The 26,947-nt window shown below is 35.0% G+C and overlaps 2 protein-coding genes across 3 annotated transcripts in view; both read left to right on the top strand.

Moving 5' to 3' along the window:
* The window catches only part of G2E3 (G2/M-phase specific E3 ubiquitin protein ligase), a gene marked incomplete at its 3' end in the record, with an annotated part of 35,414 nt that extends 24,910 nt beyond the window's left edge, over positions 1-10,504 (top strand). Inside the window, exons 12-14 of the mRNA XM_080708172.1 lie at positions 4,811-4,983; positions 9,332-9,522; positions 10,248-10,504. Of these exons, the coding sequence (XP_080564298.1) occupies positions 4,811-4,983; positions 9,332-9,522; positions 10,248-10,504 (621 nt within the window). The remainder of the gene's footprint in view (positions 1-4,810; positions 4,984-9,331; positions 9,523-10,247) is intronic.
* Positions 10,505-16,078: 5,574 nt separating this feature from the next.
* The window catches only part of SCFD1 (sec1 family domain containing 1), a gene marked incomplete at both ends in the record, with an annotated part of 92,877 nt that continues 82,008 nt past the window's right edge, over positions 16,079-26,947 (top strand). Inside the window, 3 exons of one of the 2 annotated variants that reach the window (XM_080707610.1) lie at positions 16,079-16,133; positions 21,431-21,501; positions 25,704-25,792. In XM_080707610.1, coding sequence (XP_080563736.1) covers positions 16,079-16,133; positions 21,431-21,501; positions 25,704-25,792 — 215 coding nt within the window. Of the gene's footprint in view, positions 16,134-21,430; positions 21,502-25,703; positions 25,793-26,947 lie in introns of those variants that run through there. The other variant, XM_080707611.1, reaches the window with a different exon arrangement.

Raw genomic sequence — 26,947 nt, forward strand, 5'->3', positions numbered from 1 at the left:
TTATTGGTTTGTAATAGAATAATACCTTCTGTGAAGTAGTTACTCATTGTCAACATATAATACTTATTTTTACCAGCAGAGTTCAAAACGAGAGATAGAAGTGTAAGTCATATAGTTAGAGAAAGTGCCAGGTCTGATGTTTATAACACCATTTTGATAATGTTAACTTAGATTTGTGATCAAAATAGCCAGGACTAGATTTGTTTGTCCATCTTGCCAGAAACAATATGAGGTAGATTCTTAACTTCATGCTAAAGAACAGAAAAAAAGTACAGTTTCCTGAAGGCAGATGGATCTGAGGAGAAAAAGGACTTGCTTCAGCAATAGTTATCTTTCTTTCTGTGGGAAAGTATGAGTGATAGATGGAGAAAAAAACTAAGTTTCATTTCTGGTTGTGATCTAATATCACCTAAAAGTAGGTTCACTTACTGAGAATTTACAGCGGGCCCTGTACTGCACTTAATACATAAATAAACTCACTTGTCCTAATACCCTAAGGACATTATTGCGGACATGTTACTGATTTGAAAACTGAAACAGTACAAGCCATTTAGCTTTTTCTTCCTAACTTCCCACATTCTTAAGCTAACTCTAGCCATTGTCTCAATTAATAGGCAATATAATTTAATGATTACAAGCATTTGCTTACAAGTGAGATTTTAGTTTGAATTCCAGCTCATATCACTACGATAAGCTCTGTGCCCTGGGCATGTTAATCTTGTTGTTTCCATTTCTGATATACAAAATAAGAACTGTGGAAGTAAGAGTTGCTATATAGTGTTATAACAATTCTACTTATTTGGCTCAAGACTAAAATCATATTTTAAATTGACTCTACTTCATTTTTCGTTTTATCCTCTTTACAAAATTTAAAAAAAAAAAGCGAGGCATGGTAACACATACCTCAGTACTTGGGAGGCTGAGATAAGTGGATCGAGCTTTGAGGCCAGCCTTAAGCAACTTAGTGAGCCCCTGTTTCAAAATAAAAATTAAAATAGTGCTGGAGGTGTAGTTCAGAGGTAGAATGCCTTTGGGTTCAATCCTTAGTTACGACACACGCACGCACAAAAAATTTTTTTAATTTTATTGTCTCCATTTTCTACTCATTTCTTTTTTTGATCAGTCTTGATATTCCCACTAAATCCCCACTTCCAGAGTCCTGTCTTTTCTCATTCTTCGTCTTCTCTGACATTTGCAGTCACCACTTAGAATCCTTTTAATATTGTATTAATGTTGTATTAATATTGTTTTAATATTGTATACTTTCTACTTCTGATTGCTGCTGTCTTAATGCTTCTTCCTCTTCCTCTTGAAACTTATGTATCTGAATGATTGACAGACATATATTTTGAGCCCACGTAATTTCATTTATTATTTATTTACATATTGTAGTACTGGGTACTGAAACCAGGGGCATTTTTCCTCTTAACTTCACCCCTAGCCCTTTTTTATTTCTTATTTTGAAACAGGGCCTCACTAAGTTGCTGAGGCTGGCCATGAACATGGGATTCTCCTGTCTCAGCTCCCTAAATACTGGGATTACAAGTGTATACCACCATACCCAGCTTCCCCATAATTTTATATGCAGATACGATTTGGGTCTTATTAGAACATTTAGCCCAACATTTTTAATCCATTTTGTCCCAGTGTCTCAAATGTGAAACACCTATAAAAACTTAAATATGATTATAGTATATAACTATAAAATAATATAACTATGTCAATATTATATATGATCTCTAGATTATTTTCAACCTATTTTAATGCACAGTGTCAATTTTATTGAAAAATTCACAGAATTGAAAACTTGATACTTAATGAATTAAAACAAAACTAACCCCTCTCCTCCAAATTTCTTAGTTTGACTTCTATTTCCAAGAGATTTCTTGTTACCAAGCCATCCTAGAGAAAGAGTTATTTTCATTCTTCCATACTACTGTTTTCCAGGTATATGTCAAGTCTGTGTCTATAGTAATGGCATGTCTTCAACCTTTCCTTCTTATTTCTGGTAGTGTGCCTACCATACCAAACTGAAATTTTGTTTCATTGTTTAGACTTAGGCCAATAGGATATTATATTATATAGAGTGATTCTTCCCAAAGTACAATTTTAGCCTTAATGCTTTTTTCCTCAGGAACCCTCAATGACTTCTTGTTTATCAGATTCCTCATTAAGGCATTTAAGAACTCCAAACTCTTCATGACTTTCCATACTTCTTCATTGTTTATTCATTTAGTCAGCATGTACTGTTTACCCTTTACTGTGTCATTACTGAAGGCAGAATAATGAAGTAGATTCCTACCTTCTCAGGATTTACATTTTTAGAAGGAATACAAAAGAAATAGAATGTCATGAAGTAAATGTAATGTCAACATATCAAAGTCAATCACTAAGCCAAACATGGGAAGGAGGGAAGGGAGACAGAATGGAGTGGGAATTGGGGAAGAGCTAAATGAGTGATGTGTGCATGTATGCCTCTACCATCTTGTACCTCATTAAATGAATGACTACGGTGCACCAATAAAAAATTTTTTAAGGAGTTACATAATGGGTAGTGTGTGTGTGTGTGTGTGTGTGTGTGTGTGTGTGTGTGTGTGTGTACGTACGTACGTACATAAATGCATGTGCATGTGTGTATGTTAGTTACCGTTTAGGCTGAGCATCTTTAATGAGTAGAACCAAAAAGATAGTGGCTCAAAAATAGCAGATGCTTATTGCCCTCTAAAATCTGTTGTCTAGATAATGACTTCTAGGCCATGTCTGGCCAGCTGCCTCTTCTTATAAATAGATTTATTGGAACACAACCAAACATGTTTATTATCTGTCTGCTTTCATGCTACAGTGTCAGAGTTGAGTAGTTGTGACAGACACCAAATGGTTCACAAAGTATAAAATACTATCTTGCTCTTCACAGAAAAGTCTACTTACTGTTCTAAAGGTACTTTTGTGACATATAAAATCATTTAAGGTATTAGGTTCCTCCTTTACATTGTATAGTCACTTAGACTTCCTTTTAATTGATGCTTGCTCTGAAGGGAGAAAGTAGTGAGAACTGAGAGATTTGTTACATCATTTTGACTCGTATCTTATTAGACAAGTTTTAGTCAGATAGCTGTGGATTGGCTATGTACCCAGCTAAAACTCAAAGTGAGATTTAAGGGAATGAGGTAACATATACCCTACTATATTCTCTGACCAAGTATAAAGGTAATATTTTGAACAGGATAAGGAAAAACTTACAGAACTTCAGCAGAGATATAAAATAAATGAGAAAGTCATTTAAGGCTCTGGAAAATAATGTTTTTGAAAGAAAAAATAGTATATTTCCTATGAATGGATTATCTTCTTCCTTCTGTATCTTTATTTTATTTACTTATTTTTGGTGGTAAAAACCATTAAACGCAAGGAAATTCTATCTCTGAACTACATCTCCAGCTCTATTTTATTTTTATTTTGAAACAATATTTCAGTAGATTGATAAGAGTCTCCCTGCTTGCTGAGGCTGTCCTCAAACCTGTGATCCTCCTGTTTTAGCTTCCCAAGTACTGGAATTACAAGCATGTACTACCACACCCAGCTTCTCCTTCTGTATTTATAAGATCTATAGTAGTCCTGGATATCTTTCCAAAGGAATTGAAAGGCGAATATTATATTAATATATGCGTATCTATCTTTATAGCAACACAATTCAGAGAAGCCAAATTATGGAACCAGTATCTCTTAGTAGATGAATGGATAAAGAATAGTGCTATATATACACAATGGAATTTTACCCAGCCATAAGGAACAAAAATATATCATTTGTAGGAAAAAGGATAGTAGAGAATATGATGTTGAGTGAGATTAGCTAGTCTCAAAAGGTGAAGGGTCTTATGTTTTTTCTCATGTTGAAGATAGAAATTAAGAAACAAAAGAGCGGGGCGTGGTGGCGCACGCCTGTAATCTCTGCGCTTGGGAGGCAGAGACAGGAGGATCGCGCTGGTTCGGAGCCAGCCACTCTGGCTTTAGAGACTCTGTTTCCACATAAAAAAAAAGTTAAAAAATAGGTCTGGGAGTGTAGCTTGTGGGAGTGTATCCCAGAGGTAGAAGGGCTTCCAGGAACCCTAGTACCACACAAAAAAAGAAAAGCAACAAAAGAGACTGGTAAATGAGGAGAGAGACCAGTAGAAAGGGATTTGAGGAGGGAGTTGGAGAGGGGAAGAAAGAAGCTTGGTGAAAGAAATAGTTCCAATTATGCTGTGAACATAAATGATTTCATCAACACCAACCTCAACAATATATGTAGGAAGGGGAGGGAGTAGGGTGTGTTCCAGAAGGAAACACACTACCTGCTTTTTATATATTTTTTTTAATCATTCTGAACCTATGATGTATAGTTACAATGCTCCAATAAAAGTATATTTTTAAAAAAGCTGACCTATATGAAATTGTCTGGCACATAAATAGTTAAGTATTAGGTATTTCTTTGTTTATGCTGCTCTCTGAAATACTCTTGATAAAATTCTATCCATCTTTTCAATTTCAGCTGATACTTGTTTCTCTTTCATGGAATCTCCTCCTTTGTTACCCCTCTATGTTACCCCTCTAGTGCTATATACTTTAGGTTTCTTGAAGACAGAAATATACAATATTTGTTGAACCAAATTGTCAAACATTTACTCTAGAAAAATATTTCTTAGTATTTCTACTCCACCCTTAGTATTCTTCTATTTTCTTCTACTCAGAAATAGAATATAAATTATTGTGCCATTTGAAATATATCATTTTCAGGTAAATGGATAAAGTAGGTATATCTTCTCCTTTGTTACAGATAAATACTTCAACAGATATGACTGACTTAAACTCAGTAATAAATGAATGCTATAACTACCTAGAATCTATTGGTTGTTTAAGATCTATAACAACATTAAGTGATAAATATATGTTAGTAAAAGACATACTTGTCTATCATGTAATTAAGAGAGTCCAAGCACCCTTTGAAAGGTAAGCTGTTTGTTATATAAAAATTAAAATTGGCCTCATTGTTCTGATATTTCTATACAGAATTGTAAAAATATGATGCTTAAGAGAAATAATCACTACATTGACATAATTATTTTTCTAAATAAAAAGTTATTTTAAAAACTCTTACCACATAAGCTAACCATTAGATCTACTCAGTTATTCATTTAAGGACTGTTTATTGAGTATGCTGAGTAATATAGGTTCTAAGCTTTATTCTCTCATTAGCAAGGTAAATCTGATAATCTTATTTTTTTGCTTTTTTTTTTTTTTAGTTAAGAACACTGATATTCAAACTTTTTTCCAATATCCTTAAAAGATGTTTGACAACTTATATATGCCCTTTAAACTTTTTTTTTTTTTTTTTTTTTTTTTTTGTGGGTTTGGGGATGGAACCTGGGGCATTTGACCTCCAAGCTACACCCCCTGCCCTATGTTTTGTTCTTTATTTTTAAACAGGGTCTCACTAAGTAGCTGAGGCTGTCTGCGAACCGTGATCCTCTGGTCTCAACGTCCTGAATGCTGGGATTACAAGCGTGCACCACCACACCCAGCTTAAACTCTTTTTTTAATAATGGAAAAATTGAAATATATATATGAAAACTAGCCAATGCAATCACCCAAATCTAACAATTATGAATTTGTGGCCAATCTTCTTCATCAATACTTTATCCTTTTTATTGATTATAGTATTTTCTTTCTCTTTCTTTCTTTCTTTTTTTTTTTTTTTTTTTTGTGGTACTGGGATTCCTGGAAACCCTTCTACCTCCGGGCTACACTCCCAGACCTAATATAAATTTGTTATTTGGAAACAGGGTCTCTTAAACCAGCAAGGCTGGCTTCAAACCAGCACGATCCTCCTGTCTCCGCCTCCCAAGCTCGGGGATTACAAGCATGCGCCACCACGCCTGGCTAGTATTTTCAAATATACATCACATACAGTGTCATCTCAAAAGTGATCGGTTCATTTTTTTTAAAGTTCTTTACCATTAACCCATAGATTTAAATATACTTCATGTTGGCCCTGTGGTTGCTGGAGGCTGTTGTGCAGGTACAGCTCTGCAGTGGATACAGTGGGCCAGAGCAATCCTATGATTTTTGCATGGGAGCTGCTGTTTCTCAGTGTCTGCCATAGCCCGGTCATTGGTACATGGTAAAAAAAATAAATAAATAATAAATAAATAAATAAATAAATAAATATACTTCATGTGTTTAAAACATTTTAATTATTTATCTTTATTGAAGCTCCTTTTACCTTACTTTGAGTAGTATAAACCTTTTTATGTTATTTCTTTTGAGTTCTTTTGATGTGATGTTTTGGGGGTTTTTTTGTTTTATTTTTATAATACTGGGGATTGAACCCAGGGACATTCTACCTCCAAGTTACATACTCTTAAACATGTTTTTTGGGTTGTTTTTGAAACCTGGTTTTCCTAAGTTGCTGCGAGTCTTACTACATTGCTGAGTCTATCCTCCAACCTGTGATATTCCTGTCCATGCCTCCCAAGTACTGCGATTACTAGGTGTGCACCACTACACCCCGCTGGATTGACTTTAGATTTCAAAATAAATATTAAAATCTTTAGTCCAGGCATAGTGGCTCATGTTTGTAATCCCAACATTTGGGGTGCAGAGACCAGAGGATCGCAATTCGCTGATGGCCTCAGCTACTTAGCAAGGCCCTTGGCCATTCAGTGAGACCCTGTTTCAAAAATAGAAAAGACTAAAAAATAGAACAGGAGTGTACTCGGAGGTACAATGCCCCTGGGTTCCATCCCCAGTAGCACATGCATAAATAAATAAATAAATAGTCTTTAGGGTAACTTTAAAAAAAGAATTATTTCTATTATAACTAGGTGAATGGAATTTTAGAACATCGTTTAAGTACAGTAATTGTCAAGGAGTAAAATACTATTTTTAAAGGTAGTACAAAATACTAAAATTAAAATGGTAGAAATAGTTCCCTAATAGAGTAAAAATTACAATAAGTGAAAATTACTCTGAAAAAAAAACCCTATACAGAAAAATGAGTATAAAGTATTATACCTTTGTGGAAAGTTTTAAAACAAGCAAAAGCAAAAGCTAGCTATTAGGAATATTTAAACAGTGATACTAAAATGAAATGCAGACTGTAGTAAAGATTTCGGAATAAGCTGGGCATGATGGCACATGCTTGTAATCCCCGCGCTTGGGAGGCTGAGACAAGAAGATCACACAGGTTCAAAGCCAGCCTCAGCTACTTACTTAGTGAGGCTCTCAGCAACTTAGTAAGACCCTGTTTCCAAATAAAATATAAAATAGGTCTGGGACTATAGCCCAGAGGTAGAAAAGCCCCTGGGTTCCACCCCCAGTACCACCTTAAAAAAAAAAAAAGATTTCAGAATAGTTGTTAAATAATAATTTCTAATAGTATTTTTGGAGAGGGAGAAAAGGTAAAGTGATGAGCAGGTAAGATTTAGCCAGGTAATTGGAATATATTTTTCTTTATAAATTTGGAATGAACATAACAAAAGTTAATAAAGTTGTGAAATTATTTGTAGATTTAATTCCTGAATTTTTTTTGGGGGGGTGGTACTGGGGTTCCTGGAACCTTCTGCCTCGGGTTACACTTCCAGACCTATTTTTTATACTTTTTTTTTTTTTTTTTTTTTTTTATTTGGAAACAGGGTCTCATAAGCCAGCAAAGCTGGCTTTGAACCTGCGCAATCCTCCTGTCTCCGCCTCCCAAGCGCGGGGATTACAAGCGTGTGCCACCATGCCTGGCCTGGATTTTTTTATGTAAGTTGAAATATTTTAAAAATTAAAAGCAAATATTTTAAAGGAAAACTTAAACTTGGCAGAAATTTACTTCAAAGGTAAGTAGAAGCGGCATGGTGGTGCACTCCTGTAATCCCAGTACTTGAGAGGCTGAGACAGGAGGATCACAGGTTCACAGCCAGCCTCAGCAGTTTATTGAGGCTCTTAGCAATTTATTGAGAATCTGCTCCCAAATTTAAAAAAATAAAATAGGGCTGTAGGTGTAGCTCAGAAGTAGAATGCCCATGGCTTCAATCCCCAACTTTATAAAACAAATGAAAGTGAGCAGAAAATAAAAGTTAAAAGCTAGAAAGAGCTGGGCTTGGTGGCGTACTTCAGTAATTCCAGCACTTGGGAGGCTAAGACAGGAGGATCTGTGTTTGAGGCCAGCCTCAGCTACTTAGTGAGGCCCTCTGCAACTTGGTAAGGCCCTGTTTCAAAGTAAAAAGAATAAAAATAGGGCTGGGGGTGTAGCTCAGAGGTAGAATGCCCCTGGGTTCCATCCCCAGTACTGGGAGAAAAAAAAAAAAAACTAGAAATGTAAGGGGTGTACTGTGGAGGGCTATTCACAGTGTTAGGCTTATCTCAAGATTCTTACTATTAATTGTATTTGCAAAGACTTTTTTCAAATAGAAAAGTCACATTCACAAGGCTGAGGGAATAGCATATCGGGCCAGTTACTTCAGGATGAGTTTTATTAGGTATTCAGGTATTATTTCTAGCTCATCACTGTGGGTACAGCATGGAAAATGGACTTGGAGATGTACACACCTGACATACAGTTCCATTATAAGTTATTTATAATATAGTTGTAACTGGGAAATATGGAAAAGTGGACAGATAGGAGAGTTCAGGAAAGAAAATTCATAGGACTTGGTAATTGGGAAGTGGGAAGAATGAAGGACTCACATACTGTGCGACACCGGTTTTATGAATATTGGACTATTTACTATTACTTATGGTTCAGATTTGAGTAAGAGGATTTGGTTTCTTCATTTTTGTTTTTTTCTGGTACTGAGGATTAAACCCAGGAGCATTCTACCCCCGAGCACACCCCAGCACTATTTTTTTATTTTGAAACAGGATATCACTCAGTTGCAGATGGCCTCACTAAGTAGCCATGGCCACAAACCTACAATCTTTCTGTTTCAGCCTCCCAAGTACTAGGATTACCTACATCCAGTTTCTTTTGAATTTCTTTTGGATTGAAAGGCCACACCTTCAAGTATATTTGCTTTGGGGATTGAGTTTCAAAAACATTCAAATCATAGTAGCATGTTTAGGTCTTTTTGAGAAAGAGTCTTTAGGGGAAATACGTATTACAATATAGCAGATTATCTGAGAAGGATGAGGAATCCAGAAAGCCAGTCTGATAGACAAAATGACACCCCCCCCCCATATATGTAGTGGTTTGAGGGGCAGGGTAACTTAGCTGTTTTATAAGATGTCAAATTAGCTACAAGTGTTACTTTTTTTTCTAATCATGTAATACCAAAGACACATGAATAAATGTTGACTTGTTATTTTTCTTAAGTTTTAAGCAGGGTCTGAAAACTCTCGGTGTTTTGGAGAAAATTCAGACATACCCAGAAGCATTTTATAACATCCTTTGTCATAAACCTGAAAATCTTTCTGCAAAAATCATTAGAGATATTTTTACAGTACACACATTACCAGATGTACAAGCTTTGGGGTTTTGGAATAGTTACTTACAGACTGTTGAGGGTAAGTAGATATTTTTATTTTACTATCTCAGAATGCTTGTTTCAGCTTATTTCTTAGTTTTGCCTCTTGATATTAATAAATTTCATCTGCTAACTTCATATTTACCAAAGAATTTATTTCAAAACAAATCTATATGATTGAGTTAAAACTGATAAGAAATGGTTATAAATTTTGACTTTAGCATTTGTTTTTCTCTAAATAATATGAGGTGAAAGCATTTTTTAAGAAAACTTTAAAAATATGGATGATTACCATAACTAGTCATTATTTCATTTTGAAATTAAACTGCATTATTTAACCATTGGTTAGAGTTATGCCTGCATTTATCATTGAGCATTAGCAAAATAAAACTTATTTAATAATGTGGAGAAAATTTAATTTTCAGTTGAAACTTAGTCAAGTCATTGTATTTTGTTTGTTTTTACCACTTAGTTTTTTCTGTGCATTTGTTTAATATGTTAAGTAGTGATGATCTAGAAATGGTCAAATATATATAGTGAGTAGTTGGACTAAATGATTTTATGAGTCCTTACTTTGATACTTAATTATTGAATGTACTGTTTGCCTATTACTAAACTTAGTGGTTTCATTTGCCAAAGATGATTGTAGAAGTCTGTATGCCTTTCAGTATTCCCACTTTAATTGGGGAAGAATCTATGATGAGAGCAATATGTAACAAGGATTTCTTTTTCTTTCTTTTTCTTATTCCTTGGAAAACTTTTCAGATGGTAAATCTGCAACAACATTGGAAGACATTCTTAATTTTGCAACTGGCTGTAGATCCATTCCACCTGCTGGATTTAAACCTACTCCTTCAATTGAATGTCTACATATGGATTTTCCTGTTGGAAACAAGTGTAGTAACTGTTTAGCTCTCCCAATCACCAATACATATAAAGAGTTTCAAGAAAATATGGACTTCACCATAAGAAACACTCTAAGACTAGAAAAGGAAGAAACTTCTCACTACATTGGACAGTAAAATGTGTCTTTGAACAAAGAGATGCTTCTTCAAAAGCTGCTATTGATAACTTCAATTCAGAAATTAATAATCATCACTTTTGCACCTCTTTGTTTAATAAAATTTATGATGAACATAAAGGAATGTTTTGTCCATTTAAGCAAAAAAACTTTTTTTGCTTAGGACAGTCTACCCAAAATTGGTGATCTTTTTCTATTTCTTAATATACCTACTTCATTAATTTCAATATGAATACTTTTAGAATGGTTGTACAGACTTTATTTAGATGTAGTAATATGATATGTATATATGAAAAAGAACATGTTCACTAATTTTATAAATTAGGATTACTTATAGGATGCCAAGATTTTTCTAATTTATGCAATTTTCAAATTTTTATTTTAAGGCATTTAATAGAAAAGTTAGTTGAATCAGACATAGTGGAAATACGCCTGTAATCCCAGTACATGGGAGATTGAGACAGGATCATAGGTTTGAGGCCAGCCTCCCTCAGCAGTTTAGTAAGACCCTATTTCAAATTTAAAAAAAAAATTCTGAGGGTATATTTCAGAGGTAAAATACCCCTGGGTTTAATCCCCAGTACCAAAAAAAAAAGAAAAGTCAATTGATTATTTAGTTTTTGGGTATGCATTATATGTATGTATGCCTTTACAGGATGGACTTTTGCTAACATTTTTTTAAATTACAAATTTATATTGAAATAACCCACCCTGCATTTAGATTATGCATAATAGGCAGTATTATATAAGAGGCAGAATTGCATAAATATTATGGGATCTCTGGACATTCCATAGGCTTAAAAACACTTCTGAGGTGGGTACAATGTAATTGAAAATACCTAAGAGAAAGTATGTCTTCTTTAAAGCCTTGTTTTTGACCATGGTTGTTTATTATTATTATTATTATTATTATTATTATTATTATTATTATTACTTTTGTTTTCCCTTATTTTTCTTATGTTTTCCTATGTGTAGTATTCAGTATGTCTGATCTATAAATCATTTTGGGTATATGAGTGATCTCTGGATTATCATGTGGTTGCTTTGGCTATTTGACTTCTATTATCAAGATGGTTGTATGATAGGTAAGCTGGCATCATAGCATTATACAGTTATCTTCTTTGCTCTTAAGAGATGCCTGTTTTTATATACACAATGTATAAAGTAAAAATATGCAAATAGAATGAAACACCCAATGTAAAATACTGTGTTTCTATATGTTCTATAAACTCATGTATCCCAATTTTTAAACTGTATTTCTATTAGAAGTAACAACAACTGTAATAATAATCTAAAGATAGTCTTGTATTCATGTGCTCTAAAATAAGAAATCATGTAATGATATTTTGAAGACACATAGTCCTATAGTAATGTCCCTATATTTTTATTTCTACAAAAGAAAAACATTAAAAAATCTAATGTCTGTAACTCATTATCAAATATAAATGAGACAAAGCCCCTGTTTTCTAGTAAAATAAATCATTATAATGGTTAAATCATTATGAAAGGTAAAATGTTCTAACCATGTGCTTGATAAAGCAGGTATCAGCTATAGTCATTTTTTTCCTCCTCCCCAAGAAACATCTTTAAAGTAATATCTTAAAGTAAGATTGATTTATGGTAATACATCTCTTAAAGGAAAACAAAAATATCCTTTTGTAGTTTTCCTTGTCACCTCTTATTTTTTTATATTCCACTTAATAACAGACCTAGTAAGTTATTTTACTCAAAATATTGAACAAGGCATTTCTTTGTCTTGTATTATATTGTTAGATTATCGAAAATAATTAAAGGGTCAAAAAGGCATTTGAAAAAAAAATATATATATATATGTATATATATATATATACCTCAAGGTCACTATACAGTTTTTATTCCAAATGTGTTGGCAAATTGGATAATTTTAAACCTATCTAGTTTTATAAAGTCTTAAAAGCAAGCCATTAAATCCATACAACCCAAGAAAACCAATTAAAACGATTTTCTGGTTTGTAGTTTCCTCTTAGAGTAGTAATTAAAGCTCATACAACACTCAAATACTTTGTAGGGTGGGGGCAGGGGGACAATGTGCTTTTGTTAGCTAAAATTTAAAACAGTATATCAGTGTTTCATTATCCTTATGTATAGACAGAGCCTGAGATGATGTAAATAATAACAGGATATTTGCCTCATAAAGAGAAATATAAATATGCATTGCAAAATGTTTTCTAGTTTGAAGGCTATCCCATTAGTATGGTTTTTAGGTTAATTTGTATAGACAAGTCATAGAAATCTTATTTATTTTCTGCAGTGTTACTATATCAGATGGTTGGGATTATTATAATTGTTCTTTTTCTATTCATTTTTAGTTGTCCAATTTTTACTGCCATTGCATTTTTTAAAGAAATCATATGATAAAAGCTTAAGTTTGTATATGTATTTCTTAAGCATTTCAATTGTCTAACTGCCATATATTTTAAGTTGTTTTCTCTTGTTCTCAATATTGAGGAAAACCTTAATCTTCTGTTGATGGTTTGGGTTCCTTTTATATTCATTGTTTTAAAAGTTTTTAAACTTTTTATATGTAAACTATATTCAAGCCTGATAATACAATACTGTTCTTGTACTTGCTTAGTTTACTGTTTTAATGTTTAAGGCAATGATTCTTTAAAATATCAGAAAGTAGCATATCATTTTATACTTTGTAATATTTAATTTGTATATTATGAAGAAACAGTTTTTGTTTGGGTTAAGTAAAAAGCCTTCATTTGATTGCTAGCATGAAAATTCACTTGGATTTCTGTTTAAGGCATTTATAAGTTTTTTTTCCTAATTATATGGAGAAAGCTATTAGAATTTCTGAACTCAATACTAAAATACTAGTAAAGCCGGGCGTGGTGGCGCACGCTTGTAATCCCCGCGCTTGGGAGGCGGAGACAGGAGGATCGCGCTGGTTCGGAGCCAGCCGCGCTGGCTTAAGAGACCCTGTTTCCAAACAAAAAATATAAAATAGGTCTGGGAGCGTAGCCCAGAGGTAGAAGGGCTTCCAGGAACCCCAGTACCCAAAACTAAATAAATAAATAAATAAATAAATAAATAAATAAATAAATAAATAAATAAATAAATAAAATACTAGTAAAGAGGAATATAATGGGCAAATGTTCTCAAAATCTTTGTCTTTAATATTCAGTTACTATAAAAATGATCAGAACAAAATTCTATTGATAAATGTAATATACATACAGTGATCAGATACTTCATTGTTTTACAATATGCTGTTAAACTATATGTTTTAAGCAATGAAAAGTTTTGTACTTTATAGTAATGCAATATAAAGCCTTAGAGAACTGAATGAAGCATGAACTACGGGTAATTTATATTATTTGTAGTTTAGGAAAATTTGTATTGCCTTGAAGAGACCCAGTTTTCAAGTTCTGATTCTGACTCCTCTTTTCCAAGTTCTAAACAAATTCTAATACCTATTGTGTGGCAGGTGTTATGCTAGGTGTTAGTTATGCTTATCTTTTTAAAGATGACTAGAGCCAGTTTTGGTGGTGCATACTTATAATCCCAGTCATGGAGGCTGAGGCAGGAAGGTCACAGGGTCATGGCCAGCCTTCAGCTACTGAGTGAGACACTGTTTTGAAATAAAGAATAAAATGTAGGGCTGGGGATGTAGCTTGGAGGTAGAATAGCCTAGGTACAATCCCCAATACCATACACAAAGATGTCCAGATATAATCCAAAAGCATGTTATTTATAGCTGGAAAAATAACTACAGTAAATTAGGCTGCTAGTATTCTGAAGCCATAATTTTATTATTTGATTACAATAATACAAAACACCTTAGTTTCAGTCCTACAAGAACTATTTGTCTAGGTATGTGTGTGTGTTACATTTTCTGTAAATTTATTGCCCGCCCTACACACTCTTGGTCAGGACAGTTTCTGTGTGTCTACACTCACATACACATATATTATTCACATATACTGTACATAAATGTTAACATTTTCTGGGGGTTTTTTGTTTGTTTAATGGCTGATAGTCTAAGAAAAAAGTCTTCAATGGAGCTTAAATGGATGATAATTTACATTTAGAAGTGAAATACCCAAGTGAAGAATATTGAGCTCTCATATATTGGAAGGTGGGAATGCTTGTATGTTTTGTTTTCCATGATGGAAACTATTGTATACCATAGAATTTAACCATGAAAACATCTACCATTTCTGTTCTGTGAGAACACCAGGTCATGATGATTCTTTCAAACAATAATAGCACTGAAGAAAACAGTAAACATTCTAGTTAGTTTCTTATGAATATGCCAACTATCTATGGAATGAGAAATGGTGTAATCCTTAATGTAGGCCCAAACAGTAAATATTCTAGTTAGTTTCTTGTGAATATGCCAAGTATCTATGAAATGAGAAATGTTGGAATCCTTAAAGTAGACCCAATGCTAGGGTATTTCCTAATAGTATTAAACCAAGATAACCTGTTCTAAATGTCATAAAATCAAACATCTGAGAAATAGAGAAGCTAGTGCTTCATTATAAAAAGGGAGGGGGGTGGTGTGGTGGCATATGCTTGTAATCCCAGCATTGAGGAGGCAGATACCAGAGAATCGAGGTTCTTGGACAGCCTTCTTTGCAGCTCTGAGACTTTGTTAAAAAAAAAAAAAAAAAAAAAAAAAGGGCTGGGGCTCTAGATAGGAGGTACAATGTCCCTGGGTTCCATCCTCAGTACCGAATATATACATACATATATATACATACATACATACACATACATACACACACACACAAACCTGGGCTTTTATATAATCCTTAGAACAATTTTATTATGATTTTGAAAGTTTTTGAGAAGTCTATTTCAGAATTCGATATGGCTTCCAAAATTATTCCAACAGCTAATGCAATGTCATTAAAGTACTGTATTTACATTGCCACTGTGCATCCATTTTTTACATCAAATTTATGGATTATAGAAATCAACATCTGATACATTGTGTAATTGCATGGATACAGGTGTACAAACATTAGGACTTCTCCCAGAGCAGTGTTTTGTGAGTTTGTTGATTCCTGGAAGGAGAAGTTTCCCATTTGCGCAGCTTTCTAGGTTCCTGTGTTCATGCAGGTGAAACCACCACAAAGCTGGACCATCTTACTTATCGTGAGATTAAGAAATTTACCAGATAGGTCACAGCTCCAAAAGTTACTGTGTTTACAGAAAACGGGGGGGGGGGCGGGGGGTAGGAGAGCTAGCATTAAATGCTAACTATGTTTCAGGAGTTTCATTTAATCCTGTGATCATTGCTTTATTACCACAATTTAAATGCTATTTAAACGACCTGGAAAGCAAGTGAGTAGTTCATTAGGTTGTTAGCAGGACACCATGCTCCTACCCTAAGAAATCAGTTTTAAGTAGCCATCATTGGAGAAGGTGCGACTTGATTGGATAGGAGACCCAGGAGACAACCGCTCCCTCAAAGCCAAGAACAAGGGGGCGTGGTGGGCCCCTGGCCCCGCCCCTCGCTCTGCTTCCGGGTCGCCGGGGCGGCCACGTCATCTTCGGGCTCCTCTCGCCAGCCGGGCAGTGGATGGTGGGAGGCAAGATGGCGGCGGCTGCGGCCAGTATTCGGGAGAGGCAGACAGGTACCAGCTTATTTCCTTTTCTCTGCAGTTTTGTGTCTGCGCGGGGACATCCTTTTCCTCTGCTTGTAGCCCTCTCTTGGTCGTGGTACGTGCACGACCTCTATGAGTTTAATTTACCCCCAGAGCTTCAAGAGCCCCTCCCCTGCGAGTCGTTGGAGAGATGTCATTAGCTTAAGGACTCGGCCCCCTCCCTCACCTGTGATGCGAGGGAAGGGGCGCCGGCCCGCGCTTGATTGCTGAGCCTCAGGAGGCCACCAGGACAAGATCTGGCAGCTGGTATTGTCTTTCCTATTTTGACACACTCGAGATTTCAAAGTTTGTTTCCGCGCGTATTTCATGTCTCCCAGTTTTGTTTCTTCATTTCTTCCAGTTTTAATGTTTTAAGAACACCATTTTCCAGCATTAACACCACAATTACAAAATGTAGGTATTCTTTTCAGAGCAACTTGCTTTGTGCCATCTCATCATCTTTTAGGGGGAATCTGAAAAAAAAGTGCCTGCCTATTAAAGATTTCCTTCTGTAATTGGAAGAAACTGAAGAATGGCAAAACAAATTAAGTAGGCGTTCTCATTTCAGTTATTTGACAGATTTGTGTTTTCAAACAGTATAGTATTGTTAGCCATCAATAGATGTTTATATAGCTTCTGTTTCTGCAACAAAATCTGGTAAAGATATATATTCTCTTGAATTATACCTGTTAGCCATTTGTCTTGAAAGTTGTGAAGTTCTTTATCCTAAGGACCTAACACAAATAAAACATCAAGAGCACTTATATTTGTAAATTTTATCTCCTCAAAATATGCACTTTGGCATAGGAAGTAGTTGGTTACAATTAGTATGACCTTCAGAAGAGATTTAGGTTGTACCTAATTTCTTCCTCTGTCAAAGAAAAAATTAATAGTCAGCATCAATCTAATAATCACAAAGCATACCGAATTGTTTTGCCTTTCTCAGTAAACAATTTAGTACAGCCTGTCAAGCATAACTTAAAGTGAATGTCCAGATAAGATGAGGAAAACACTTAACATATTCATTTTACTTGTACACAAATAGAAGCCCCACTTGTCTTAGCAGTGTGGTTCTGATAGTATAATAAGGCTAAATGAATTAGATCATATATATTAGAGAAAATTGCATGTCAGTGAAACTGTACCAATTACTGAATTAGTTCACACATATTAAAATTGCATGCCAGTAAAACTGGACCAATACAAGGGAACATTTCAAAAAGTTAAATTTGTATGGTGCTAAAATTTTTATGTGCAGAAACTTTGTAGAATATTAAAATCTAATAGTTTGGATTTCTGTGGAAATATACTTCACCATAGCAAGATTTCACCTTTTTACTAGATAGCCCGTGCTAGGTCAGTTATTTATCAAATTAATACCATAACTGTGTACTGATTTATGTTCAGAAGAAGGTAAATTCCTTTATTTATGTTATAATATTAGAAGTCAACATTTCCTTGATGACTAATGAAAATGCTTTGGGAAATAACTCTCAATCCTCAAATACTGTAGATAGTAGACACTTTGCTACAAAAGAATTTGCCATCAGTTTAGGTAGGTGAAATATTAATTGATAAACACTACATATTTATTACTCCCAGGCATTGGTATATGTGATTTTACAGATGAGAAAACTAAGGTGGAAAGAGGTTAATCAGCATGGTTGTTTCCTGCTTTGTTTGCTTAAACTCCCCTCCCTGCCTCTTTTGGTACTGGTAATTGAACCCAGAGGCATTCTACCTCCAATCTAGACTCACAGACCTTTTTTAATTTTTTAAGACAGGGTTGCTGAGGGTCTAAGTTTCTGAGGCTAGCCTCAAACTTTCATTCCTCTTGTTTTAGCCTCCCAAGTACTGGGATTACAGGCATGCACCACCAGGCTTAGCTGCCTAAAGAATCTTTATTGATCCTTTAAAGGTCACCTGGTATGCCATCTTTGTGGAAACTCATGGATTGTTCCTCTCTTTATCTTACCTTCATTTCAACAGGCAGAATAAGTTGCTTCCTCCTCTGCGTTACTGTTACTGTCTCAGGTTCTTGCTCATTCTTCCCAGCTTCTCAGCATTGCAGAGCCTCAAATCAAACTACATTCTCGCTCCTGCAATGATTTCATCTAGCCTCTTAACTTGAAGTATTATACTGATAATTCCTAGGTTTATATAGTCTGGACCTATCCACTAAACTCCCAGCTACCCCATATCAGTTCATGGTAATTCCATCCATGTTGTTGTGTGGAATTAAAAACCATGTAATTTTCATGACTGTTCTCTTTCATAACTCAGGTCACATCTGTTAGTAAATCATCTCAGTTTTACATTAAAAATATATCCAGTACCTCCATTTGAATTGTTATCACCCAAGTCCAATCCACCTTAAACTTTTGAAAAACTTTCAAAAATGTAAAAGTCTCTTGACTTTTACAACCCTACTTTTCCCTTCATTATTTTACACACAGCACCCAGATTAATGATGTCATAGATTTGCTCAGAACCTTCAGTAGCTTCTCATTTTAATCATGGTAAAAGCAAAATGATCTTAGTGGTCTACCATGCCCTATGTGATCTAGTCCCTGCTCATCTTTCTGACCTCACTTCCTATTACCCTCCCCCTTCCTTGAACACTGCAGAAGCGCTCCCACCTCAGAGCCTTTGTATTTTGTTTCCTCTTCCTGGAATCTTATTTCAAATATAGCTAGATGACTCATTCCCTTACTTCCTTTAGGCCTCAAAAGTTTCTTTCTCAGGAGACTACCTCCAATCCCTATTTAAAATTATACTCCATATTGTTTTTCCCTTTCCCAATCATATTTTTCTCCACAGCACTTGTCATGATCTCATATGCCATATGTTTTGCTTGTTTCTCTTTATTTAAAATTATACTCCATATCGTTTTTCCCTTTCCCAATCATATTTTTCTCCACAGCACTTGTCATGGTCTCATATGCCATATGTTTTGCTTGTTTCTCTTTATTGGTCTTTGTTCCCCAACTGGAATTAAAGGTTCTCAAGATCTTGTTTAATCAATCTGTATTGTTTAGCACTAGATCGCCAATAGCTAGTGTCATGTATGTGGCAGACACTTAGAATCAATAAAGTTGATGCTAAATAATAAATATAGATGGCAGTACTTATTCAGTAAATGAATGATGAAAACATTGCAGGTAAGGATGAAACTACTTTAGCCAAATCTATTCGGAGCCAATAAAGGAAACAAATTTATCATTTCAGTTAAAACCAGAGATTTAAATTTTGGGATGTTAAACTCTGAGAAAAGTAAAATTACATAAATTCTTATGCATTCTTTAAGCCATGTTCTGGTCATCTATTAATAAATTCACTATATCAGAATGTCTTTGAACAAGTTATTCAGGAGTCAAGAGTTGAAAAAATTCTCCTCTATCAGGCTGAGATGGCAAATGTAAGATTATCTGTCTACTGGTACTGGCCTCTCTCACTTAACTTACATCTGACTCTGGAGAATACCACATTCCTAAGACTTACATGGCAGGTAACTGTAGTCTTTCCTAGCTGTTATGTGCCAAACAGTGTGAATAGCTTTTAAGTTTTCTCTCTTGGGGCCACCAGTGACAGTAGTGTTGTCTTTACTGCCTAGAGGTGGGTGCTCTGCTGTCACACAGTGGGAGAGTTACCCAGAACACCCTCTGGACTGCCTGTATTATATCAGTTTAGGTACTAAAATGAAGTGCACATAAATGTGTATTATTGGCTGGACTAACATTTTACTAAATTTTTAATGTATATACAAAAACATCCAAATATAGTCAGCCCACCATATCTGTGGATTCTGTGTCTGTGGAGTCAACCAACTGCAAGTCAAAAATATTCCAAACAAAATGTGTCTGTAATGAACATGTGCAGCTTTTCTTTTTATTATTCTGTAAATAATACAGTATAATAACATTTACATAGTATTAACATTGTCTTAGATTTTATAAGTAACCTAGCTCTGACATTAAGGAATATGAGAGAATTTACATAGATTATTTGCAAATACTTTACTATTTTATATGAGGGACGTGGGCATTCATGGATTTTTGTTGTCCACAGGGACTCCTGAAGCCAATCCTCTTAAGATACTGAAGAAAAACTTTATGTTACTGAAATTAGCCAATTTACAGGTAGAATTGTTAGAGCATTGTACCTACTTCATCATATAAGCATTTAAGAGAAATTTTTAGTGAGTGCATATGCCATTTAAATTGATGCTCAGGTGATTTTAGTATTATATAGTTCAGTGGTAGGAGTTTGGAGTGTGGATTATTCTGTATTACTTAATAAGGCCTGATCCAAATGCTTTAAAAGGAGATTTTAAGGTTGCCAGCCTTTTAAAAAATAAATCACCTAACTGGTACATTTCTTCAATATTTGACCATCTCACTTTTCCTTAGAAATATATTAAGAGATTTTCATTTTCCTCAGAAAATATCTCTGAGCCTACTGTGACACGTGAATAGGTCAGCAATAAAAACCATATATATAGCCAGGCGTGGTGGCGCACGCTTGTAATCCCCGCACTTGGGAGGCTGAGACAGGAGGATCGCACGGGTTTGAAGCCAACCTCAGCTACTAAGTGAGGCTTTCAGCAACTTAGTGAGACCCTGTTTCCAAATAAAGTATAAAAAAGGTCTGGGAGTATAGCCCGGAGGTAGAAAGCCTCCGGGTTCCACCCCCAGTACCACCAAAAAAAAAAAAAAAACATATATATATATATATATATATATTTATTTATTTATTTATGTCTAAAAATTGCTCTAATTTTTCCCAGAAACAGAATTTTAAGCAGTGTAACTTTTCAGTGAATCCGATAGGATAAACTGGTTGTAAAATGCATGCATAAGTAATTAAAAAGTAGACATTCTATATGAAGGTTTTGTATATGAACCAAATATATGTGCCATAAATCGTTTTTGTTCTTAGACCAGTCTTAATCTATAATTTTAGCTAAAGCAATAAGTAGAAAACAGCACCAGTTTGAAGACATTTATTTTTGCCTCTTTATAAACATAATGTGTGGTTTTCAGAAAAAATGGAAAAATACTTTTTCCTGAACATTTTCCACAGTTTCCAGTTTCCTAAATACATGGTATTTAGCTGTTGATAGAATGGTCTTTCAAGGCTGACACCTCTTCTATACATTCAGTGATTTCATCTATCAGGTTTGCTAGACTTGATTTGTGCATTTTGTTTTTAGGTAATAAATAATAAATGTGGAGGAAATATAAACTCCTAAAAATATTAATATTTGACAAAACTATTTTTATTTTCAGTGGCTTTGAAGCGTATGTTGAATTTTAATGTGCCTCATGTTAAAAACAGCACAGGAGAGCCCGTATGGAAGGTAAGAACTGAGTGTAATAGGAATGCTTCCTTTTTCTTAGCCTTTGTTTCTTTACCTTATTAGTAGTAATTGGAGGGAATTTCTTGTTATTTATCTAAAGTGACATTGTTTTGATAGACATTTTATGGACTAATACCGCCAATTAAATGGTAGTATTTATTTAAAGCATCTGTCTGATCTTCAGGTGGGGTCTCACTCGTAGGTCTTTACCCAGACTGATGTTTGTTCCTTAGGTTTGCAAATCCTGACATTGGATTTTACAAGAAATTTCAGATTTAGACATAGGGGGGCTGGTCCATTTTAAACAACTCATTGGAGAGTGATTTATAGACCACAATGCCAGTGTGAGCAATAAAACTAATCATTGGACCTAAAAGCAACCTATAGTCTTTCTTCATTGAGCAATACTATAGAGCCTTTCAAGTTCCTGTCATTTGGGCTCCTTCATCTTAAATTTCTTGCTGAGCCAGGCTTGTAATCCCTGCACTTGGGAGGCTGAGACAGGAGGACTGCGCAGGTTGGAAGCCAGCCTCAGCTACTTAGTGAGGCTCTCAGCAACTTAGTGAGACCCTGTTTCCAAATAAAGTGTAAAAAAATAGATCTGGAAGTATAGGCCAGAGGTAGAAAGCCTCTGGGTTCCACTCTCAGTACCACAAAAATAAATAAATAAATAAATAAATAAATAAATAAATAAATAAATAAATAAAATTTCATGCTGACTCAATTTCTTCTTCAGAGAGATTATAATACCATTGATTAGGTTTTATTGCAATCACTTTATGCTTGTCTCTTTAAAAGAATTAAAACGAGTTGATTCGTTTAGAATTTGGTATGTGTTGAAAGCTCTTTTTTGTGTGTGTTTGTGGTACTGGGGATTGAACCCAGAAGCATTCTACCTCTGAGAAAGCTCTATTAAATCCTTATAAATCTTTTGGGCTAACTCTTGAGATAGTTAAATGATCTGTTTTGAACTCATTCATTTAAGCTTCAACGTCCACTATTTTTTGCCTTACTTTCTACTTATATTGGAGGGGGTGTCTTCTTACTGCTCTTTGTATAACCTGTACTTGTTTGTTTCTACAGCCTATAGTGAGCTTTTGAGTTAAATAACTAGAGGATTTCTCAGGAACTCAATTGTGTCAAATATTTTTCCTGCCCATCATTGTTACATCACAAGATGAATACTACAGATATAGTAATCTGCAGGGAATATGTTCCAAGATCCCCAGTGAATGCCTGAAACTACAGATAGTACCAAACCCTACACGATTAGCCCCTCTCTTCGATCTGTGGGTTTTGCATGCATGGATTCAATCAACTGAGTCACAAATATTTTTAATTGCATCCGTGCTGAGCATGTACAGACCTTTTTCCTTTTCATTCCTCCCTTAAAAAAAAAAAATTAGTACAGCTATTTAAAGTGAACAGGAAGATTGTATAGGGTATATGCAAATTCTATGCCATTTTTTGTAAGGAACTTGAATATCCAAGGATTTTGGATCTGTGGAGGACCTTGGAACCAACACCCTAATGATACTCCGGGACGACTGTATATACTATTTTTTCCCATACATACATGCCTATGAGTAAGTCTAATTTGTAAATTAGACACAGAAAGATTAACAGCAATAAAAATAAAAAAGAGCACTTATATTAATATTCTGTGATAGCATTGCCAGCATTGCTACTCTTGACTTTGGGGGGCCATTATTAAGTAAAATAAGAGATATTTGAAAACAAGCACTGTAATACTGTGACAAGGTCTGATAACAGACAGTTATTGACTTAATGAGTTGGTAATGCATTTAGCATAGAGTCATTGGACAAAATGTTGATTCATGTCCTGAGCAATATGGAACAGGACTGTGAGAGATTATGGCAGGATGGAAGAATACACCTACAAATTTATTATGAATAGTTACACAATTTAAAACTTAAGAACTAGGGTTTTTTCTGCAATTTTCACATTTTCTATTGTTTGCTTGTTTGTTTGTTTACTGGTACTAGGGTTGAACTCACAGACCTCTGACCTATACCCTCCACCACCACCTCTTTTATTTTGAAACAGGCCTTGATAAATTGCTGAGGCTGGCCTCATACCTGTGGTTCTCCTTTCTCAGACTCCAAAGTACTGGGAATACAGGCTCATACTACTGTGCCCAGCTTCACAATAGTTTCTGACTCAGGTTGACTGCAGCAAGTAAAACTACAGGAATGGGGGGAACTACTATATATTGAAATTTTTTTTTTTTTTTTTTTTTTTTTTTTTTTTGGTGGTACTGGGGTTCCTGGAAGCCCTTCTACCTCCGGGATACACTCCCATGGGCTACACTCCCAGACCTATTTTTTAACTTTTTTATGTGGAAACAGGGTCTCTTAAACCAGCGAGGCTGGCTCCGAACCAGCGCAATCCTCCTGTCTCCACCTCCCAAGCTCGGGGATTACAAGCGTGCGCCACCACGCCCGGCTATATATTGAAATTTAAAGGAAGATTTTTTAAAGCGGTAACATCTAACCTCTTGTAATAATAACTATAGCAAAAAGATTTTTAGAATCTCTAAGGAAAACTTGGTATTTAAGAAAACCATGCTTTTTGTTTGTTTGTTTGTTTTGTTTTGTTTTGTTTTGTTTTGTTGCGGGTCTGGGGATGGAACCCAGGGGCATTCAACCTCCAGGCTACACCCACTGCCTATTTTTTTATTCTTTATTTTGAAACCAGGTCTCACTGAATTGCAGAGGGCCTCACTAAGTAGCTGAGGCTGTCCACGAACCGCAATGCTCAGGTCTCAGCCTCCCAAATGCTGGGATTACAAGCGTGCGCCACCACGCCTAGCTAAAACCATGCTTTTGAACAGTGTATTTCATCCTTATTAGGAATTTATCCGTAAGGAATCGTTGAGGTAATTGTGGAAAATGCTTACCAGTTGAAGATTTTTCTCTCTCTCTCTTTTGAGGGGTGGTGTAGGAGGCTGAACCCAGAGACATTCTACCTCCAAGCTACACCCCAGCCCTATTTAATTTATATTTTGAAACAAGGTTTTGCTAAATTAACTGATACTGGTCTCAAACCTCTGATTCTTGTGTTCCGGCCTCTTGAGTGCTGGGATTACAGGTGTGTGCCACCATGCCAGCTGAAGACCTCTTTAATTTGCTTTAACTCTAAAATTAATTTTGAGCTATAAAACCTAGTAAGAGTTCTTATCACTTCTCAAAGGTGTCAGTTTTAATATTTTTAGAATGTGAGGTAATGATTTTGATAGATAATGGCTATCAAGTACTCATTAGGTACTTAATTTTTTAATAAATATCTGAGATGCTGTGTGGCATTATAACAATTACGTATTAGTTTTGAAATCGACTACTATTAATATAACTCTTTAGATGGATGTACATGAACTGAAAATAAAAACCAGTACAAGTAGGTGAATGTGTGAATTTATGTTTCAAGTCCTTTATCAACATAAGATAGAGATTTTGTAGCCTTTTTTTTTTTTTATCTTAGCAAAAGTGTTTTATGCTGGGTATGGTGGTACATGCCTGTAATCCCAGCTAAAGATGTTGAGGCAGAAGGATTGTAAGTTCAAGGACAGCCTCAACAACTTAGCAAGATCTGGTCTCGAGGTAAAAACTAAAAAGGGTTGGGAAGGTACCTCAGGGATAGAGCACATTTTAGTCCAATGCCAAGTACCAAAGGGGAAACAAAGTAAGTTACAAGAAATTTATATAATTATTATTTTATTTGAGCTTATTACTTGCTAATGGTGTGTGTCTGCGTGCGTGTGTGCGTACGTGCGTGCGTGCGTGCGTGCGTGCGTGTGTGTGTGTGTGTGTGTGTGTTACTGAGGATGGAACCCAGCGCCCTTCTACCTCTTGGCTACACTCCCAGACCTATTTTATATATTTTCTTTGGAAACAGGGTTTCACTAAGTGGCTGAGAGCCTTGTCAAGTAGCTAAGGCTATCCATGAACCTGCAATCCTTCTGTCTCAGCCTCCCAAGTACTGGGATTACAAGCATGCACTACCACATTCGACTGGTAATGTTTTTAAGAATTTATTACTACATGGGTGGATATTTGGTAAATAGTGTTTGGAAATATTAAATTGAGATAAAAGAAACATTTACTTCAATATCATCTTTGTATTGTTCTTTTGGTTGTTCACTGATAATGATGTATAAAAAAATACTATTTGTTCTTTTAAGGTTCTTGTTTATGACAGATTTGGCCAAGATATAATCTCTCCTCTGTTATCTGTGAAGGAGCTGAGAGACATGGGAATCACACTGCATCTGTGAGTTTCATCATGTTTCTAATAATCACCTTTATTTTCAAATACATTATGAAAAAATTTTTTGGCCACCCTGAAATCAAATGATTAAGGAATATTTATAAAGAAAAATAATGTTAGGTTACAGTACCTATGTAGTATAGGACATTTTCCCCCTATATCTGCTTTCATTCAACTTTTATTTCTGGTATTATAAGTAATTCTCACTCTGAAGCAATTATAAAATTTAAATTTTTTCTCATGTCTTTTCCTTTAGACTGGATAGGCCATCAACATGAAGAAAAAACTGATCTTAAAAACGCTCTTCCAGCTTTGAAAGTGCTTTACTCCTTTAATTTAAATGTATTTTTTTGCCGGGCATGGTGGCGCAGGCTTGTAATCCGCAGGCTTGGGAAGCGGCGACAGAAGGATCGCGTGGGTTCGAAGCCAGCCTCGCTGGCTTAAGAGACCGTGTTTCCAAATAAAAATATAAAAATAGGTCTGGGAGTGTAGCCCGGAGGTAGAAAGGTTTCCAGGAACCCCAATACTATCAAAAAACAAAGACAAAACAAAAAAATAAACCTAAATAAATAAATAAATAAAATGTATTTTTTAAAAAGGAATATCTAAATTAGTTTATCATTAACATGAAGAATTTAAGTGATTATATGAAACAGTGACTGTTAATCATCATCAAAATCTATCTGTTGTCTTCTGTTGCTTCTTATATGTTAGATAAAAGTAAAACAAATTGCCAGGCATGGTGGCACACACTTGTAATCCCAGTACTTGCGAGGCGGAGACAGGAAGGTTGCACAGGTTTGAAGCCAGCCTCAGCAACTTAGTGAGACCCTGTTTCAAAATAAAATATAAAAACAGGTCTGAGAGTGTAGCCCAGAGGTAGAAGGTCCTTGAGTTTCATCCCCAATACCAAAAAAAAAGAAAAATAAATAAAACAAATTGCACTACTTTATAGACCTGCCTAGTAGAACATTTGGAGAGGGGCTATGTTTCTGAATAGATACTAATATTTTTATGTATTTAATTTTCTAAATTTTTTTATATACTGAAGTAATCCAATTTTGGTTTTGCCTATTTGCATTTTATTCTATTTATGATGGAATTTTCATTCTATGGTGTTATATTGAAAAGTACTTTTTTACTGGGAATATGGTTTTA

Source organism: Muscardinus avellanarius (genome assembly GCF_963383645.1).
Source record: "Muscardinus avellanarius genome assembly, chromosome: 12".
Classification (NCBI taxonomy): Eukaryota; Metazoa; Chordata; class Mammalia; order Rodentia; family Gliridae; genus Muscardinus; species Muscardinus avellanarius.